Source organism: Argopecten irradians, chromosome 2 (assembly GCF_041381155.1).
Source record: "Argopecten irradians isolate NY chromosome 2, Ai_NY, whole genome shotgun sequence".
NCBI lineage: Eukaryota > Metazoa > Mollusca > Bivalvia > Pectinida > Pectinidae > Argopecten > Argopecten irradians.
The window spans coordinates 27,693,586-27,715,784 of NC_091135.1; the positions used below are offsets into that span (position 1 = coordinate 27,693,586).

Sequence of the window (22,199 nt, forward strand, 5' to 3'; positions counted from 1 at the left end):
CTTGTTAATGTTAATGGTACTATCATTAATAGATATCAGTAGTTGTAATTATCAAACATAGCAATTCAATCTGTTTCAATCCAATATCATATTTAGTATATAAATCTGTTAATATTTTGTTATATCAACAGGATAAAATCTCAAATATTGACATGGTGATATATATATATGGTATTGACATCAAGCTTTTTTCGTTATATCCTAAAGTCTGACTCTAATTATGGTCGAACAGAAAATGTACAAGCACCATAATTATACTGAGAATGTCTGCCAAGGTTGTGTTGGTTTGAACATTTCAGAATGTCCCTAGAGAAAGAGCTACATCCCCAGTTAACAGGAAGGTGACAGTTACATGTATATTTGGTCATCATCTCAGAAAAGGAACCTCGGATAAGGTAGGATCTTAGACTAATTCCCGAGACATGTCTATTGATGATACAAACAAAAAGGAGAGATGACAATGCAGAATAGAATAACGGAAAAATCAACAAACCAACTCAAATTCAATACAATGTCAGCAGTACTCTTGCAGTATTACTACCAAGAACTTTAAGTTAGAGTTATCTCCCCTACCCCTGCTTGGTGTGTTTGACATCTGCTATAACAGCCACTCAGCATTTCATGACAGTTTTAAGTATTTCGGTTTGAGGTTTTTCTGTCATAAATCTTGTTATCATATTAGATTGGAACTTTGGTTGTCAGGCATTACAGCAGTATAGTAATTTTAGATGTATTTTGTTACCCGAAGTTCAACGGATCACATAGCAAATAAAACTGACACTCGATAGGGAAAAAATAATAAAGAAAGTATGAAATATAAAACAGAGGTTGAGTCAAATCAAGATGCCATTTTTGTACCTTTTTATTGATGTTCTGAAGTATTTAGAAAATCTCTAACTTCAAAACTGAGATTCACAACACATGTGTGTTCAATCAAACTTGAAGATTTAAAGAAACTTTTATCATTTTGATATTTAATACACTGCTAGCATCACTCAGATTTATATACAACAAATGTGTTAGCTTCATACTGTGTCTTTAAATATCAGTTATGTTATAGCTACAAGAGTGTGATACTTAATGAGTGATATTTCTAATCCCTTATAATTACAGGTCTCTGCTTTGTAATGAGTAATTGTTGTACAGTTTGTTGAAATGTTACTTACCCGGTGTGTCGCCTTCATTGAAAAGGCAATATATAGGTGATTGATGTTGGTATAGACAGTGTCAGCAGTCTTGGTGGCGTCATGCATAACAATACTCTCTGTGTCCCAGGTTGAAAGTGTTTCTATGTGATTTGCCTTTGGCCAACTTTTAAAAATATTTTTTATTGAAAACATTCATATTTCAAAGTTTTAACTATGTGAAGGCAGTACACCCATATCTTTTGATGAGTATGAGATTTTGAAATTCTTTACCCTGTATAAAGTTGAAGATTTGTTGACATTGGTTTATGGGTTTTCTTGTCGTAGTTTTTTGACCTGACAGCCTTGATTCTGAGGCAGGAAATGTAGTTGACCTTTACCAAAGTTATATAGTGGGAAAGCTTCTTGACCTTGCATCACTACCATTGAGATCCTGAGCATCACCCTGATCCAGTTACCATTACAGATCCCATTTGTCCTGATTTACTTTGACCCTTACGTTGAAATGTTAAGCCCGACTTATTACCTTGGCCTCTCCCTGTGCCATTATAACCACACCTGGGGAACAAGAACAATTGCTGGTGATAGAGGATGTGATTGGTGATGACTTTAACCTGAACATCTGTGTTTCACAGAGGGTCTGGCCTGGTTAGCCTGATGTAACAGAGAATGTATTACCTAACACCAGCCAGACGTCAGTGTGTGGTAGTCAGGCTAGTTACAGACACTGACATGATGGTATGTCGGTGTAACATGTCCAGGTAGGTCGTCTTGGCCTGGATTCTGTTTCCATGTTCTTACATCCTTTATTGATGCTGACAACACCAGAGTGACTCCCTCCCCACAACAGTTAGGTTTCACTGCCACTGGTATTGATAGTACACTTATAAAGGGAATTGCTTTTGAACCTAAAACTTGAAAATTTAACAAAGTCAGCAAACTGTTCCCTAGTTCATGCTTAACCTTTAATGGTATTGTTTATAATGATAATTTGGATTTGTGATATAAAGTACGTGTACCCTTGACATCATAATACAGAAATATGGAATGACTGTTGTATGAAGTTTGCTGGAAGAGTTATCTTTCTTTGTCATTGTGTTACAGGCAGTTTATTGCTCCTGTAGTTTGACCCCCAATGACACAGTTGCCATTGCAGCCCATAGATACTATAGTATTCAACCTGGATCAACACTTGTATGAACAGTGACTACAATGTATCACTTGACAAATTGAGTGGGGTTGTTCATACTATGATTAGTATATAGTAAGAACATTGTCTTCTTTCTATTCTTTTTAGTGTTATGCCCTTTTGTTACAAAACAATCGACTGACTGCTCCTTTTAAACTGACCTTGCGATCATCTCATGGCCTCATAAAGTTGTTACCTACACTCTTTTTCTTTTTTATCATTTAATTAATAAATGAAATGACATTGTAACAATAATGTTTAGCATTTGAAGTATAATCATGGTGCAAAATATTTTTGAATTATTTTTTATTTAAAAATAATAAGTATTTCCTTACTGGCATTTTCTCATAACCTATGGCAATGCAGCAGATAGTCCCTCTATTTAAGAATACCAACTTAAGGTAATTGGTATTGATAAATGTTTTGATTTGAGCTTATAGCTATTTCAGCAAATATGTGTTTAAGCTGTTCTGTTGTAAATGAAAGGATCATCATTGATACAATTGGACATTTATTACAAACATGAGGCAGTTCAAAAGCATACCATGTGCGATGTTCAGGGACCAGTACATGCATGAAGATCTATCAGTGGCTTGATCTGATCTAAAGGATAAGCTGGTAAAAGGTGTGTCTGTCCATGGTACTGCATGTGGATTGGAAGAGCTCCAGATATTTTAATCAATCCTGGCCAGCTGGTAGAGATCTCCAACTGTCCTGATTTGGTAGAGACATAAGATCTCTCCAACTGTCTCGATTTGGTAGAGACATAAGATCTCTCCAACTGTCTCGATTTGGTAGAGACATCAGAGATCTCCAACTGTCCTGGCACTGATTTCTCAAAACAAAAGTACAGACTTAAGTCAAAACTTAAGTTTTTCTCCTTTTGTAACTTATGTGAATCAAATTGACTTGAGTCAGTTTTTGACTGAAGTTTGTTTCGAGAAATCCGTAGAGACATCAAAGATCTCCAACTGTCCTGATTTGGTAGAGACATCTGAGATCTCCAACTGTCCTGATTTGGTAGAGACATCAGAGATCTCCAACTGCTCTGGCACTGATTTCTCAAAACAAAAGTACAGACTTAAGTCAAAACCTAAGTTTTTCTCCTTTTGTAACTTATGTGAATCAAATAGACTTAAGTCAGTTTTTGACTGAAGTTTGTTTTGAGAAATCGGCAGAGACATCATAGATCTCCAACTGTCCTGATTTGGTAGAGACATCAGAGATCTCCAACTGTCCTGATTTGGTAGAGACATCAGAGATCTCCAACTGTCCTGATTTGGTAGAGACATCAGAGATCTCCAACTGTCCTGAATTGGTAGAGACATCAGAGATCTCCAACTGTCCTGATTTGGTAGAGACATCAGAGATCTCCAACTGTCCTGATTTGGTAGAGACATCAGAGATCTCCAAATGTCCTGATTTGGTAGAGACATCAGAGATTTCCAACTATCCTGATTTGGTAGAGACATCAGAGATCTCCAACTGTCCTGATTTGGTAGAGACATCAGAGATCTCCTACTGTCCTGATTTGGTAGACATCAGAGATCTCCAACTGTCCTGATTTGGTAGAGACAACAGAGATCTCCAATTGTCTTGATTTGGCAGAGACATCAGAGATCTCCAACTGTCCTGATTTGGTAGAGACATCAGAGATCTCCAACTGTCCTGATTTGGTAGAGACATCAGAGATCTCCAACTGTCCTGATTTGGTAGAGACATCAGAGATCTCCAACTGTCCTGATTTGGTAGAGACATCAGAGATCTCCAACTGTCCTGATTTGGTAGAGACATCAGAGATCTCCAACTGTCCTAATTTGGTAGAGACATTGGAGATCTCCAATTGTACTGATTTAGAGTGACATTGATCCATTGTCTCATGTGTAATTACATCTGATCCATTGACTGAGGTGTAATTACAACTGATCCATTGACTGAGGTGTAATTACAACTGATCCACTGACTGAGGTGTCATTACAACTGATCCATTGACTGAGGTGTAATTACAACTGATCCATTGACTGAGGTGTAATTACAACTGATCCATTGACTGAGGTGTAATTACAACTGATCCATTGACTGAGGTGTAATTACAACTGATCCATTGACTGAGGTGTAATTACAACTGATCCATTGACTCAGGTGTAATTACAACTGATCCATTGACTCAGGTGTAATTACAACTGATCCATTGACTGAGGTGTAATTACAACTGATCCATTGACTGAGGTGTAATTACAACTGATCCATTGACTGAGGTGTTATTACAACTGATCCATTGACTGAGGTGTAATTACAACTGATCCATTGACTGAGGTGTTATTACAACTGATCCATTGACTGAGGTGTAATTACAACTGATCCATTGACTGAGGTGTAATTACAACTGATCCATTGACTGAGGTGTAATTACAACTGATCCATTGACTGAGGTGTAATTACAACTGATCCATTGACTGAGGTGTAATTACAACTGATCCATTGACTGAGGTGTAATTACAACTGATCCATTGACTGAGCTGTAATTACAAATGATCCATTGACTGAGGTGTAATTACAACTGATCCATTGACTGAGGTGTAATTACAACTGATCCATTGACTGAGGTGTAATTACAACTGATCCATTGACTGAGGTGTAATTACAACTGATCCATTGACTGAGGTGTACTTACATCTGATCCATTGAATTAGGTGTAATTACAATTGATCCATTGACTGAGGTGTAATTACAACTGATCCATTGACTGAGGTGTAATTACAACTGATCCATTGACTGAGATGTAATTACAACTGATCCATTGACTGAGGTGTACTTACATCTGATCCATTGAATTAGGTGTAATTACAATTGATCCATTGACTCAGGTGTAATTACAATTGATCCATTGACTCAGGTGTAATTACAACCGATCCATTGACTGAAGTGTAATTATGACTGATCCATTGACTGAGGTGTAATTACAACTGATCCATTGACTGAGGTGTAATTACAACTGATCCATTGACTGAGGTGTAATTACAACTGATCCATTGACTGAGGTGTAATTACAATTGATCCATTGACTGAGGTGTAATTACAACTGATCCATTGACTGAGGTGTAATTACAACTGATCCATTGACTGAGGTGTAATTACAACTGATCCATTGACTGAGGTGTAATTACAACTGATCCATTGACTGAGGTGTAATTACAATTGATCCATTGACTGAGGTGTAATTACAACTGATCCATTGACTGAGGTGTAATTACAATTGATCCATTGACTGAGGTGTAATTACATTGATCCATTGACTGAGGTGTAATTACAACTGATCCATTGACTGAGATGTAATTATGACTTATCTATTGACCTTAGTTTAACTACCACTGATCTATTGAATGAAGTGTTAATACGACTGATCCATTAACTGAGGTGTAATTACAACTTAGCCCTCCCATAGACACCAAAGTAATAAACCTTATGCAGACAAATCTGCTGCACCAACCGGAGCATTTAAACTATGTATTGTTCCTTATAACATCCTGGGGGAGTTGCCTTAACCTACGACTCGCGATCACCTTTCACAATCGTGTTGGCCATTGTTGAGTGTATTTGTAGAGGACAGCATCATGCCATGAGAAGTAATTGTTGTGTATACGCTCGGAGAATGTCGTCACATCCTGACTTTCTCAGTGAGTACATGTCACACATTATCCATGTAATGCTATGATACCATCAGCCCTGGAATCCATGTACAACTATGTGAGACAAATGTACGTTGACATTTCACGTTGGCAGTTGGCTTTTCCCTTGTGTAAAGCCTGTTGTTTATACATGTTTTTCATTATTTTGGTATCCTCTGTTAGTTCTGAAATCATAAAAAGCCTGCTATCTTAAAATGTCTGTGAGACATGTACAAGTGAGACTGTAATCAGACCCTCAGTAGTAGACATAGTAGACATTCCTCCAGTAAATAACTCCCTCTGCTTACCTCTACCCCCACTCCCTCCAATTACCCCTACCCCCTCTTCCTCTACTAACCCCTACCCCCTCTGCAACCACTTACCCCTACCCCCAATCCCTCTACTTACCCCTACCCCCTCTCCGACCACTTACCCCTACCCCCACTCCTTCCACTTACCCCTACCCCCACTCCTTCCACTGACCCTTACTCTCACTCCCTCCACTTACCCCTACCCCCACCGCCTTCCACTGACCCTTACCCTCACTTCCTCCACTTACCCCTACCCCCACGCCTTCCACTTACCCTTACCCTCACTTCCTCCACTTACACCTACCCCCAAACACCCTCTTCCTTAATCTTCCATATTACTGATTTTCATTTGTCTTCTTATTCTTACTTTGTATGATCGAAATTAGCAAATCTCATGAAATAATTCTGAAATCACTTGATTTCTGTATACCCATAATATTTCTCAGATTGTTGTGATACAATATTTGGATGATTTCTGGAAGAAAGTTTGATGTTTAGTGGTGGCTAATATTCTACCACTCTCTCAGACCTATGGGTAATTATCAAAATGTTGGTAACGTTTGATGGTGAATAAATAACATATTAAAAGCTCTTCTTGATACATGAGTATGAAAATTATGGCACATATAACTTAAAGAGTGTGTTTACAGTTAAACAGTTCTTTCGTCTTTTGTCTCCATGAACTAATGACCAAATTCTGCCTCAGTGGCCCTCTTGTTGATAGAACAACTTCATGAGGATCTTTTTATGTGAAAATTATGACTTGAAGAACAACTTCATGAGGATCTTTTTATGTGAAAATTATGAATTGAAGAAATTAAATTGTAGGAAAAGACATTAGAACATCAGGAGTATTTTGTTTGGTTTATTTAGTTTCTATATGATATATTCATAGATAATTTTAGAAATCCAACTCTGTACGATACTTAAGGTAGGTCCATACTTTTGAAAATCGCGCCAATTCATATGACGCTATACCGGAAGTTGCGGAGGTTGGTTTAAATTCTAGAATGGTTTCCGATACGCCACGACATCACACTTGGATATTTTTTCAATAGGTGAAAATTTTCTACATAGATTATTAAATGTTTAAAATCATTAAACAAATCAAATAAAAGCAGTGAAGTGAAAATTATATGGTATCTCTGAGGTTTTTCGGGTCCCTGTCGTAAATGGGAATGGATTTTTAAACACCGGAAGTGCCGTCCGTCGCTATAAATCATAAGAGGGGACCCGGTCGGACCGAAATTCCGGAATTCTAAAAAAATCGCATGCGTATTTCCTTTAAACACACAATTTGGAGAAAATCATAAAAACAAACAGACATAAACCAGATATAATATCACAAAAACGTATGAACTGATGTGGAATGTTTTTTTGCGGCATGATTTTCAAAAAATAGTCAAATATAACCCATCTTAGCACTGGATGAAATGGGGGTAGGGTTGCGAGTTACAAACTTCAAGCTTACAAAATTGTGAAATTTTTATCAAGGACCCCGTGTTTTTATATGATATTTAAAAAACATATTACCTTGGGCATATCATATACAAATATTGTGAAATTCACATGGGTTTTCATTTCCTTTTTGGCCTATTCATTGATTTTTTACGGGCGAAAATATGGCAAAACATGATAATTACGTATAGAAACGGTCCTGGGAAATAAAAATTAGTTAGCATTTGTAAAAATAAAATAGTTTTGTATATTGTTCTATCGTAAGAAATTTAGGACAAAAAATCAACAGGATCGAGACTACATTCACCCTAATATTATAGAAAACATAATTTTATGAATTTTTCTATTTTCGGTCAGCAAATTTGCATGAATGGTATATTTCAAGCTCAAATATCTCAAAAAGTAGTTCGAGAACACCCATTTATCTTTACAGATTTGAAATCTACATGATAAATGCAAGAAAATAAGACCTGTTAGAAAAAAATGACATGGGTTTTCCCAAAAGTATGGAGCTACCTTAAGCATTGATGTGACTATTTTTTAACTTCATCTGGTTATGAAAGAGATTTTGTTTGCAAACTGTGTGAATCCGCATTGATTTTCCAATGGATTGTTTTTTATAAATCAATATGCAACGTCGATGTCTCTATTGTGACGTCATGATAACGTCAGGTTTTCACGCCATTCTCGGGTTTTTTCTTCATAGTAAATGAAGAAAAAGGATCTGCCAATCAGAAAGTTGGATAAAGTATAAAAACAAATAAAAATTAATGATTATACAGTGATACACCTGGCCTGGCAGACAATCCGGTACCTGCAAATTACATATAATTGTGTGATTGAGCTTGATACAGGTCTAATAGGCCTCTTATTACATTATTTTCTCCTTTGGAAAGCCATGTAACATGTATACATTAGAACCCTTAGATAGAAATTACATATGTTTATGTATTTAAGATGTTGACAGGACAATTCTGTCTGACATGGATGTTGTAGTCTGTCCAGACAGAAATAATTACACAGCGCCGCAATCATTTGATTTTCACCATCTCGATCATGTCAGTTGGGGTTTAATCAGGACCAGGTGGATTTCCTTTTTAAGGTGACAAAGCTGTATACATGTATATACATGTAACTACTGACAGCTGGGTGATAGGTAGATTTAGCTTTGGTCCCTTTGTTTGGTGTGTGACTGACATCTGAAGCCGATCATATGTCCAGACAGAAAAAGGACAACATTTAGTAAGGTGTGGTAAATAAAAAAAAAAAGTCAGTCAATCTGATAACAAATTAAAGTAGTCAACCAATTTTGATTATTGTTTGGAGTGTGGGCACTTACGTGGAAAGTATTTGTGAATTTATCTATTTATTTTTGTGTCAATCTTACATTTCCTCCTTCAGTCCTTATCTAATGCATTGACTGCCATGACATTTCCATGACATGTTTTCCTTGACAGCAGATTATTTTAAATATGAAAAGAGGAATAAAGTTTGAATTTAAAAAAACCCACATTTCCAAGTCTTGCTAGCTGAGCATTTTTGAAATCTAGTGTAAATTTAAATACTGATAGGAATTTGTTTATCTTGAGATATTTCTTCAAAATATTTTATCAAATCAATTTAAACTTAAAGCTGCTTGAGGTAATCACCACAGTATGAAGTTGAAATTTCTTTTTACAAGGGTGACCTATATATAAGTGTACTAAAATGATTGCCTTTTATTATTACATTAGACTGTAATTGAATTTGTATTGAATACATTTCCAGAATTGTGAAGTAAATCTCTAAATTCTTAGGACAGGTTGTACAATAATTCTAATTTGTCACAGTGATAAAGAAATAAAAACTAATTATGGTACTCAGCCATTGTAATTCTACTGTCTGCTGGATGGTTATCTCCCTTGCATGTAACCGTGCTAGTAATCTATGAGGCAATCATTGAAGAATACTCTTGGTATAACAATGAATTGTGTTGAACTTTTCCTATTCGGAACATTGCCAGCCTCATCAATACACGACCGTCTGCTGTCTGAGGTTTCCTGATCACATCCAAATTGAATCGTCTACGTGCTGGACATGACATTACTGTTTGACTGTTGGTGTTAAACGGCAGTGTCTGGTCAGTGACATCAAACCAAATTACAACACAATGGCACAAACAACTGGCAAAGTCAATTACCAACCTATTGGATAGCTATAAATCTCAGGATGATGAAGTTACGACGGAATTGGCAGGGTCTACTGAGTTGTTATTATTACACACTTTATATTCAGTGACGCAAGACTGCAGCAGCTCAAGGCAGAAGTCTCTGTAGGAATTATACTGGATTGTTTTGATTGAAAAGGAAAACACAATGTTATCAGCAGGATTACTTCTCTCTTGTCTTTTGCCTCATGGCATTCACAACACAGAAATAAAGGTTGAGGACTTAATGCCGATTTTCTTTGATAATGAGTCGACATACATGTAAAAGATAAGATATAAAGCCTTTGTTGTTGTCTATTTATGCATCCAACGTAACTCTTGTCGTAGCTGTGATCGTAAAGAAATCTCATTTTTCAGGCTTAAAGGCATGCAGCAACTTAATTAAAAGAATCTTATCTCTTTGGCTTTTCTTTGAAATAGCTTTTTTCTGATTTGTAAAGATTGTTTTGGCAATAACCTTATCATCTGTTTGCAGCAGGGTAATACATTTTGGTATCAAAGCTAGTTTATTTAGCAAACCTCCTGATTCTTCAGTTTCCTGAGGTTATCGTCCAATTGTCAGATGTAAAATGACATTAGCTATGTAATTCTATTTATTTACATCAATGCATGCATTTATGTTTGACAATGGCTACATGTAAATAAGTCACTATAACTGTGGGACACGATTTTATGTGTCACTGGACTGTCTATGAACAAATTATTGAGCTGTATAATCATTTTAATGATCATTTATCATATCCTTCAAATAGCTCTATTTGTAGACTGCATTTCTAATCGCAGACAAGACATCCTTAGCTAGCACTACTTTTGACTATTACATTGGTAACACCACATTTTATACTTCACTTTCTCTGTGACCTTTATTCCATATCCCAAGGGCAGCATTTCTTTCTCCTTTCTGAAATAGACGCCCTTTATGACCAACCACTAATTAGATAGTCATGCCATATATGGGAGAGAGACTGTGTCGTTAAGTGTCCCACAATGGAGACAAATAAAATTTTCAACAATTAAAACAATCTTTAAAATGTTGATCTGAAGAATTAGATTTGTCATTAATGTTTATTTAAAGTCTGTGATTATGTCTTTGTTTTTGGTTATTGTAAACATACCACTATGCACTAGCTGGTATTTCTGCCTTTTTCAAGAACAAGACTTTTGTAACATAAAGCAAACGTTCAGAAAGTGAACCATGTGCCGGCCTTCAAGGCTTTATTCATTTTTTTGGAAGCCAACACACCCTAAACAAATGATTTATTGGACAGGGAACCTTTTGTCTATGTTACTGATATACTCAAATAATGGACATTCCTTTGTCAATTTGAGGCAGTCAAAATTCTAACCAAATAATCATTAATTCATCTGTATTATTATTATCTTTATTACTGGATCATGGTGATGAAACCTTTGGCTAATGGCACCAGACCTGTTACATAGTTGCCTACACCCTAATAGGTATTTAAATAGCAATGACCTCTTTATTTTGTTTACCAACAACTTAATAAACAGAGTGAGTAATCGTCTATGGTGAAGGTAGGGAAGACCCATACAGCAGATACCCATTATTTGTACAGCAGATTCTTTAGTTATGCATTATTTTGGTCTTTATAATTATTGTTATAGCTGGTGTGCATTTGTTCCTTTGTTCTTATTAAATTTTGATTTGGATTTTATGTTTATATTTTCAGTTTGATTTAAAAGGTAGCATGAATATAATAGCAGTGAAGCAAGCATGCAATCTGCATAAATGCTATAAAAATCTTGCCAGAATTAGAATTTGAAGCAATGAATTAATACCCTGTACAATATATATGTAGGTCAGATCTCTATCAATGTGGCAATTTTCTGTTTTAGTGGAACTCCTGTCATAATTAATGACACATTTTCTGTTCTGTGTGTAGAGGAAGTTAATTATGTGTAGATTTTGTAAACAAGGATTGTAGGCCTGGTGAGAGGATGAGAAGTACTCTAACACGGACACACAGATTTCTATATACTGTGCCTCTGTGATAACATGTACACTTATAATTGAATTACAGAATGTAATTTCTTTGAGGACGTTCATTTAAATATAAGCTTAATATTACACTTATAGTAAGACCATATGTACCCGCATGAGGCAACATGATAATCGACAGTGCCTCTGTTGAAACTTAATTACATCATCAGTCTCCCTATGATGCTTAAATCTGCCCTCTGCATCCTGGAACAGCAGGAAAATGCTTGTAAGATGTAGAACCTTAATGATGTAGTGAAATTTCATGATTGTAAAGACTTGTCAAACATAATTTTACTTGATTTTTAAAAAATTAGGAAAAAAAGCCCCAATTAAATGTCTGATTTAGTTTTCTCTACCATCAACATGCAAGTATAGAAACAACAAATAAGTAACTTTTGGATTCAACAGAAAATATAGGGATTTAAGTTACATCATGTAATATGTAATTGAAGGTTAAAGTAACCACAGAGAGAGATTTTATTATAACCAAAATGATGATAAATGTGAAGTTTATAAATGTAATATTCATTATTCAAGCTTTGTTTATATTGAAAACTGATACTGGAAATTACCTTAAACCACCATAGTTCTGTACAATATAACTAGAATGATGCCTTAATAAACTCCAATGACCACCAAATCTTTATGAATCATCAAGTGTATGTTTTAGGGTTTAACTTGAAAGATAAAGATAAAATCCATGTAGATCTTGTCTAAACCTTGTCTTCATAAAATCAGGAAATGTCAGGATTTGAACTTAAATGATGTGGAGGTGAAGTTTTACCTTGGTGACGTACTGGTGTTATCTCCCTTAGTCCCAGACGGAGCGCCCCTCCAGGGGGCCTGGTCTGTGATCCGTCACACTGTGGGGAAGCTCTGATTGGCAAGGCAGAATTAGGAGCAGGGGAAAAACATGATTACCGTACAGTTACCAGTATCTCCCATCATCTGTATGTTCACAAAGTCTTTTTGTTGCTTCATGTGTATGAGTTTGCTATTTTGCCATTTAGCATATAGGCAAGGTTTATTTATATGAATAAAACAATGTTGATGTGTATTAGAAATTCTAAATAATAAAGATTTTTGATATATATCAAATATACGTTTTTGCAAACTGTGGTCTGAAACTATTGCATGGAATGATTAATTCCAATCGAATGGGATGTTGTTGTCAGTAGAAGATACATATGTTAGCATGGCAAGTCTCTGATATCATATTCAAATAGGTACAGTATACAATGGAGAACAGGTAGGCAATGTGTAGAGTTATAGGTATCCTACTGTTTGGGCTCTATTATTTCTGTTTGGGGTTACTTAATTTCTATGTCTCATCTGTGTCTTAGGAAAACATTTTTTTTTATAATAAAAAGCCAACTGATCAAAACTCAACAAGATAATCTTGGATTTCAAATACTTTTTTACTGTGTACCACATGTACCTCTTCCAAGGGAGAAAGTGAGTGAGAAAGTGATATCTTGTAATCTGTCTTTGTACTATTAATAATATATGTGGAAAAAGCAAATAAAATTGTTTCAAATAAAAAGAAAATCAACAAGATTGTTAACTATATGATGATGTGGAACTATACATATACATACCATGATTTGGCTCTGATCTGAAAAAGCTTTCAGTGTGATCATGCAAGGGAGATAATCTAATATAAAAGAAGATATTATTGAAAGTTAATGTTCCAGTATTTAGAGTAACTTAATTGACCAATGTATGTGTTGGAAACCAAACAGCAGCCTAAAGGATGGCATCGGATTTGGATGGTCATTTTTAAATCTGTACAAAACAGTTTATCATCCTAAAATGCCACCAATTTAATCTTATATATATATACAAACTTATAACTAAAACAATCCATTTTCATTATCAGACCAGCACTGCAAGAAAACTGAACCTTAAGTTTAGAGTGGTACATACATTCATGTTGTCGAATGTACAATGGAAATCATTTTTAATTAACTGTATATGTCATGGATATAATTAAAAAGCATTTCCAAAAGTAAGTGTCCCTAGTTGATTATTTGTGTACCAAATGTAGTAGTGAATGCTTATAAGTGAACTAAGAGACTCTTGCCCTATATATGTAGTTGAAAAACTTATCAGCCATTATACTGCCTGATGCCCATGTCAAACAAGAAATGTGTTTTTGTGATGTGGTTTCAGACTGACAAGTGTCATTATGTTTAATGTGCTGTGATGATTTCCAGCTAGCTGTAGATATGGACTATAGGTAAGTCCTTATCTGGTCCAGTGGCTGGTCCTATCAGTGGACACTGTCTCCGCCACAGCCTAACTGGTCAAATGGACATAGAAATGGCGACAGAAATATAGGGAGGCACCGTGATAAAATCATAGGACGGTACTGTTCTCTGTCATATTAACTGACAGGAAAAGATAGTCTTGTTTATATTGTCTCCATTACCAATGTTTGTAGGCACAAACGAGAGATTGTGCTCCAATAGAATGCAGCATTGTGCAGACGCAATGGAACAACAAGTGCCCTAACACAGAGCGTTATCGGGCTGGAGAGTTCCTCAGTAGGATACACTGATAATTCTGTTGAAATCTCAAACATATAAATTCGGCAAACTCAGAGACATGAGAATTAAAGCCCTGTCAGTAATTTTTGTGGTTTTAATATATGTTTGTGTCAAAATACTGAATCATATCTGAAATGAAATATTTCACATATGCTGTCACAGAGTTCAAAAATGCAGAAATCTTCATATGATTTCTCTCTATATAATTAAGGTGTACCCTGACACCTATCATATGTTACAGTCTAAAGATATGAAGTAATGTGCAAACCAATTATAAGGAACTTAATGTCCATTTCCATCCAAGATTCCTATAGATCTAGGTCATTCAGGTTATTTCTGGATACTGGTGATTGTTAACAACTTTTAGATTATATGAAGTGACTGCCTTAAAAATATATAACCAGACAATTTCCATGTGATTGTATATGTATTTTGTTATGTTTCATTATTCCAATATGTTGTAAACTTAAAAAAAAAGGAAATTGAAACTGAAACTGACCAATAAATACATTGTAGGCTTTCGTCCATGTTCTAGCCATGGCATAACTTTCAACTATGCCTTACAAAACATAATGCATCTATACGAATAAAGGCCTTTTTCTGATTCTTGTAAATTCACATTTCTTCATATTTTTGGACTGAAGAAGGCCCTATAGTAGCTGAATATATATTCCATGGAAATGATGTTGATTTTACTTTGAATTTATTTTGGCCCTTTTAGTTTGGATTATTTATGTACCGGTACTAGCTTTGTACCGTTTTTACCTCATGTAAATTCTCAATATTTAGCTTTCACAGTTATAATTTTAGCAGATGCATGTATACGAGCAATGACCATATAAACTCATATTAAAGCCTGGCAACCATGCACTCTTACAGCTACATTCAATAATGCATTGATATATATTTGATTCTATCTTAAAAACAAGAACAGAGAATGTGAAGTGTTCTTAAGTTTTCAACACTTTGTAGATCAAATTGTCACCTTTAAATGGACTGACTCGATGTATTTTAAATTTTGTTTGATGTAAGTATTTTTATTATTCGTAAATTGACTGAGGTTTTCTGTTACTATTATGTATCATATCATTCTCAGAAATCACATTATGATTATGTTGACAAATCAAAACCATAAATTGTCTAAGTGCACATACTTAGTGATCGGGATTTAATTTTTTTTTTTTTTCAAAATGTTCCAATGAATCTTAAAACACCGTAATGTAATTTTATGATTTTTCTTTGATTTCATTACTAAAAAATATATGTAAATTAAAATTGAAGTTTTCCTTAAAAGAGATTAAAACTTTGTGATTATTTAAATTTGTGGTACTTAAAGTTTCAATCTATGATTAAAGTTCCATTTTGTATTAGCTGTCACCATCAGTACCTGTCAACCAGTCATAAAATCCCCGTGGAATTTCTCTTTGATTGAAGTTTTAATCAGATACATGTTAACGTATGTTACAAATTCAAGTGTATTTAAAAAAAAATCTATTTGAGCATGAGTGATGTTCAGTTTCAAGTTTAATGATATCATGAAGTATGTTATTGAAATTGGGCTTATAGTGATGAATCAAGCAGAATAAATGTGATAACTTGATGAGTTGTTATTTGGGGATGTCAGAGATACAAGCGTTGTTGCGAAGAATGCTGGAGGTTGTGATATTGTATAATTAATATATTTATATCTGTAGGATATGGTTCTTGTTGTGGTAGATTTTTCACAACTTAGGAGTGTCAATGTTATCTGTGTGGTAATATTACAGAACTAATGTAGCTTTAAGTGGTAGCTTATAACTTACATCAAGGAAGAAACCTCATGGACTTCAAACATTTTTTCCTGTGTAAATTTATGTAAGTAGAGATAAAATTTATAACAGTGTCGATCGGGAAGCTTTAGAAGTAAGAGAATGTGGGACAGTTTACAAGTTTGAGGTTTTTAGATGTGTTGGAAACATATTATAAAGAGAGTTGTAGTGTACAGTGATAGCACTAGAGTGAAGCACTCCATCAGATAGACTCTACTTACTATCATTATAAAGACTCCAGGTACAGCTGCTATAGGAAAAAGTTACATTAAAGGTGAAGAAAAATTTAGAAACACTTTGCTGTGTTTTTTATCCAGAAAGGCATTAATTCAATAATTTGTGAGAGGGTAGGTTTTTGCTGATTGCACAGGTGTTATGTAATTATTGAGATATGTAATGTTGAGTGATAACGGCTTGTAGATCTAACATTATATATAGTATGGAGTCGTACATGACACAGCATATACCATATAGAAGCAATTTGTATGCATGATCTTAAAGTAAGAATTAAAAAGAAATGTTCCCAGGTTTTAACTGTTCATGTTAACAGATGGTAATGTCCTATAGTGTTTTAGTCATGTAAGGATCACATCAGTTCATGGTATATACTGTATACATGTACTTCATCTGTCTTGTAGCTATAGCCATTCATTCTGAGCATTTCGAAGAATTTACAACATAAATAATAGAATAACAGAGCAATCAAAACCAAATTTCCATCTAAGGCAAGATGTTGCCAATAGTTGTCTGAAGCTGAATATAGATAGAGAGTGCATCAATCGTTATAGGAGCATTTAATTGCTGGAAGGGCCATGGCGTTGAACTAATGAATATGAAAAAGCTTCTGTTGTCTATCTGTAGGTCTATATAGTTATATTGTATTAGTTAATTTTGATTCCATGATTGACCATGAATCTATATCAACTTTTATCTCAGCATCCAAGACACTTAATGTCATGGATCTTGATCAACTTTTAATTCTCTCAACATCCATGACACATATAATGTGTTCCAAATGAAATAAGTTTATTTTGTGTATCTACATAGATGTAGGCAAGCTGAAGGCTGGAAGGTCATGAACCATTATAAGAAAGCACTGCTAGAGAAAAGCCAGTATTTAACCCATACAGCATATATGTGGTGCATGCAGCATGCTTTGGTGAATCTTGAGATAATTAAGAATAATGTCTCTGAGGGATCTCATGGTCTGGACAGCACAACTTCCGAAAATTTAAACTTTGGAGTTCTGCTGTAGGAATTATTGGAATCGGCCCACATTTAGTGTGAAGCTTGGGAACAAAAGAAAATCTATTCTGTATCAATTGTTTATCATGTGTACTCCAACGTCACTTAATACAGATATAGGTAGGAAACCCCCATAGTGGGGACTGGATAAGTTGGAGATTTAAGGAGTTCACAGAGATATGGAAGAGTAGACATTAAGACTACAGCTAAAGTGAATATGAAAATCTGATGTTGTTAAACTCTTTGGTCCATAAGTTCAGGGATTAAAAAGTCATCTGGTGGATATGTAGCTATTTAGGTTTTCAGATTAACAGCTCAATTATAGCCAACATACTGTCAGAGTTTCCATTAAGGCCAAATGAATCAGGCTGTTTGAAGTAATTCTATAATCGTTAATGGAATTTTCCTTTGTGTTGTATACTCAACAACTGAATGTCAACACAGGTTCTGGCTCATTTGTGTCACAAACCTTGGACTTCTCCCTAGAATTATTACTTTTATGATTAATTTATTTCATTTTAATGACTTTTTAAAGACTTTTTTAACGTAAATGAGGTAGTCTGCAATGAAGGTATTCCCCTAAAATGTTTGGTATAATTTGCTAATGTACCTTATATTTATTCACAAATAATTTGTATCTAAGATTATAAAACAGCCATCATTTATGACTTGTAGTGCCAGAGGGTTTCAACATATACTCTCATTATGGTTTATATTAGCACAATAAAATTTGTAAAAGAAAAAAATGAATTGTTACAATGTATATTTATCAAGTTTTAACCGAGTGTTATAAAAATATTTTTTAAACAGTTTTTTAGTTTCATCTCCCATTTGGAGGGGAAAAAAAGATTCTAAAAAAAACCAGCCCATCATGAGACAAAAGCTTACTGGCAAAAACGTTCATTGTAATGATTAGAGTATGTAAAATGGTCGCCAACCTGTCTGTAGAATTTTCCTGAATTTACTTGTTTCATCACAGGTATGGCACACTAATTAATGTAAACAATCTAATTTGCTGAGATGGTTTTGAGGCAATGTTTGCTGTGATGTCTTCAAAGCTACACAGAAATTTGAACTTTAATTAAGTACAAAAGCCTCTATCCCAGTATGTCTGTATGTTCTCTTTTAATTGTCTTTTAGAAGTATCTGATTAAGCCATTTTTGATGCAGAGTCTAGCTTTGCTATTTTTATCATCTATTTTGTTGGCCTTAATTTCCCACAAGAAGCATGTGGAATTCTTTAGTACAGTGATAGAAGCCAGCATACTTATTGAGTTACCTGTTACTTTATGGTAAGTCATTAGTGTTCAGGCTCCATATTCCAAGTCTTTATTTCTTAATCAGCAAATCTCAACAAACCTTTCATCATATGTGTTTTTTGGTACAACTAATTGACAAAAATTGTGACTTATAAAAAAAATTGTAGTACACATTTGTATCCATTTCATGCTATCACACAAAATATTGGGATATTCAGTCCAGATTGATTTGAACAAAAACTTTGGATGAAGGGGGATTGTATTGTACAAAGGATCTAAAAGCAGTTTGGACCTGATATAATCACAATTCCTTGTCTCTGTAGGATGATTAATATTCATTTAAATGACAATGATTCCAATGTAATTATGCATAATTTAAATTCAAAAGAATCATAATTAATTTAGGAACTTTCAGCCTTATAACTTGTTTGACCATAAGAGAGAGGAAAATTAAACACAACTAGAACCCTTGTCGTCAGTAAAGGCCAATAAATGGATTAATTGGACGTTTGCTGCCTCGTTTTGTAAATTCAGATGATTTGGGTATCGCTTGTTCCCTGATTAAGGGTTCTTAATCAAGACAGTGCTTCATTAACATATTCATTACATTTTTTATTTAATGTTTGGAATTATTATTCTATGATCAGATGGCCCCAATTTTATAACATTTTTATTTCAAAACCTTAAACCTTTACAAAAAGTCAATGGGTCTGTTTTGTATGAAAAACACAATCTTATAAAAATCATTGAGCTTGCCTCGGGTGAAAAGCTTCTTTAGCTACTGCTAGCTGTAAAATATTGTCTTTCTTTTATGGAACTTTGAAAGAAACATCATATTTATAAACTTGCAAGCATTTGCTAATAATTTCATGCACATTTTATGTAACATCTTTTCAGATGATTTTAGATGCAGACAAAGCATTTTAAAATCACTTATTAATTAAGTAGATGTTAGAATATTAGATTCATTAATGTATTTACTACAGAAACTAAGAATTGATTGTGGATTGAGTGTGACTTTTTTCCTTGTGTGTGATGAGAGAGAGATGTATGTAGATCAGTATATAGTCTCCATGGCAACAGTCCTAATCTCCCATCTCCAGGAAATATCATTTTAATGATAAGTATGTAAGGACATAAGACTGCTAATAGGATGTCAGCATGCCCTGTGTGTCGGAATGATGGGCAAGTAGAGATTGATCACCTAGCCCAGAAAAACAATCTTTGTAATTCATTATTACTACCTACATGTTATTTGCTTTTTGCTTGTAGTATTTTGGGAGGACAGGTGAAATGAGTACCTCTCATATCTGAATGATAATAAAACTTTTCTACTTTGGCCTTGCCTTATTATTTCCAAAATATTTTGTGTACTATTTTAGCACAAAAACAAATATTGCATCTGTAATACCCTTAATAGCCCTTGTGTAAAGCTTGTGCATGTAATGGTTTTCCTATAATTTTATATTTATAATATATTACCCAAAATCAATCCCTGTGTTTATATATATTTATGTTATAAACATAAAAAGTCCCTTAATGTACATCTGCATTTATAGTTACCTTTTAATGGTACAGACCAGTGGTACCCTGTGCAATCCATGTGTCCTTGAAATATACATGTACCTGTATAATTTATTCTATTAATAAGATTATTTTCCTTCAAACAAAAAGAAATGCCTATATGATCTATGAGGGAAATACGTTAATTGTACTGTGTAATAAGACCCTGTGTGGTCTTTGAGGAAAGTTCCTCCAAGTCCCTGTGATATCCTGTTTATCACAGTACTTGAGCCTGTCATGGGGCTAAGCCTTGAACAGCTGACTGCCCTTTTTAACATCGGGCCATGTACATGCTGGGCTCTGTAAAAAATCTGTTTTTGATGTAGGAAAAATCAGCATGCAGTAAGAAAAACTGCATGTTGATAGAGTATTCAGCAGCCAAGCGTAATGTAGATGTGCAGTAAGCAGTTCATTTTTGTCAATGTCAGACACAAAAAATGACAGCTAATTGGTGCGTTAATTGATTTTATGTATAAAAATAGAGTAACCTTGTCAGCAGATATATTTAGAAATTACGATGTGGAGACTGGTTCATACCACATATGTTTTTACAAAAATGTCATTGTTAGTTGTGAAGTGGAATAAATCTGTAGCATATAAACCACAAGGTTCTGATTATAGCCAAGACTGAACTGTTGAGAATGTCAAAATTATCAGTTAATCTTAAATTCTCCTCTAAAATGATAACTCAAGAACACTATTATTGATTGAACTTATATAAACAGCTATTTGCAGCTATATGGTCCAGGCACATCATATTAAGCTGTTAAATTAATTGACATATTGTGTTGTAGAAGGAGAATTGCAAGATAAGGATACTTGCGACCAACCCATGTTTGGTCCTGCATAATAAAAGTAAAATCAACAATTCATTTGTACCACTAGAGGCTACCTTGAGTTGTGAGTTATACATGCACATTAACCTCATAGTGCAGTGTCCTGAGGCTCCTGTAACCTTGGAGGTCTGTGAATTTCTCTGGGAACTGAGAGTCCTCCAACAAGTGGAATCTAATTTGTATTCAAATTGCTGATACTAAACCAAAGTTGTGCAACATTTACAAGAGTTATGTCCCTTCTTTCCCTTGTGGTGTATGAATTTATTGAGATTTGAATATAATGTCAACAAAGTACAATCTGATGATGAATTTACAGCTTATATATAAACAAGAAGACAAAGCCAGAGTTTGTTCAGAGATAAATTATTTTCATTATAAAAGTTTGATGATATTAAGATAAAATCTGTTTGTCTATGAATTTAATGTTTAAATGATTAAGTTCAAATTTACTTGTATGTCTAATTGATCAATTTGGCTATGAAATTATTGGCTTGAGATTTGCTTCAAAAAAAGATGATTTTGATAAGAATTTGGGAGGTTTATTTGTTTTTGAAAGGAATAATTGTATAAGATGAAGTGTCCTAGTGTAGGAACTAACCGGATCCTTACACACAACAGATGTGATCGTGGTAGTCAAGATTCCTGCCCCTTGTGAGATTGTCATGGCAACAGTTTCAAAAGTAATTTAAATTTATACACACCAGAAAGACTTATAATTTAGGATTGTAAAAAGCTGACATTATAAATTTGGCACATGTCAAAAGAAAAAGTCATTATAATAATTGCATCATGTATATACCTATATATATTTACTTACTATAGAAAAATAAATGTTTTACGTTATTGATGCAACTTCTGAAAAGTATTTTCAATATACGAATTTTAGAAAAAAGGCTTATTACACAGGTTTCTTTCCTTCTTTTAAACTACAACAGTTTACCAGTCAACAAACTAGCTCTG

The 22,199-nt window shown here is 34.4% G+C and overlaps 1 protein-coding gene across 2 annotated transcripts in view; it reads left to right on the forward strand.

Moving 5' to 3' along the window:
* Positions 1 to 22,199, forward strand: part of LOC138315010 (mitogen-activated protein kinase kinase kinase 20-like) — a 50,363-nt gene that overhangs the window by 10,781 nt on the left and 17,383 nt on the right. For both annotated transcript variants that reach the window (XM_069255720.1, XM_069255719.1), the window contains exon 16: positions 300 to 395. In XM_069255720.1, coding sequence (XP_069111821.1) covers positions 300 to 395 — 96 coding nt within the window. The remainder of the gene's footprint in view (positions 1 to 299; positions 396 to 22,199) is intronic.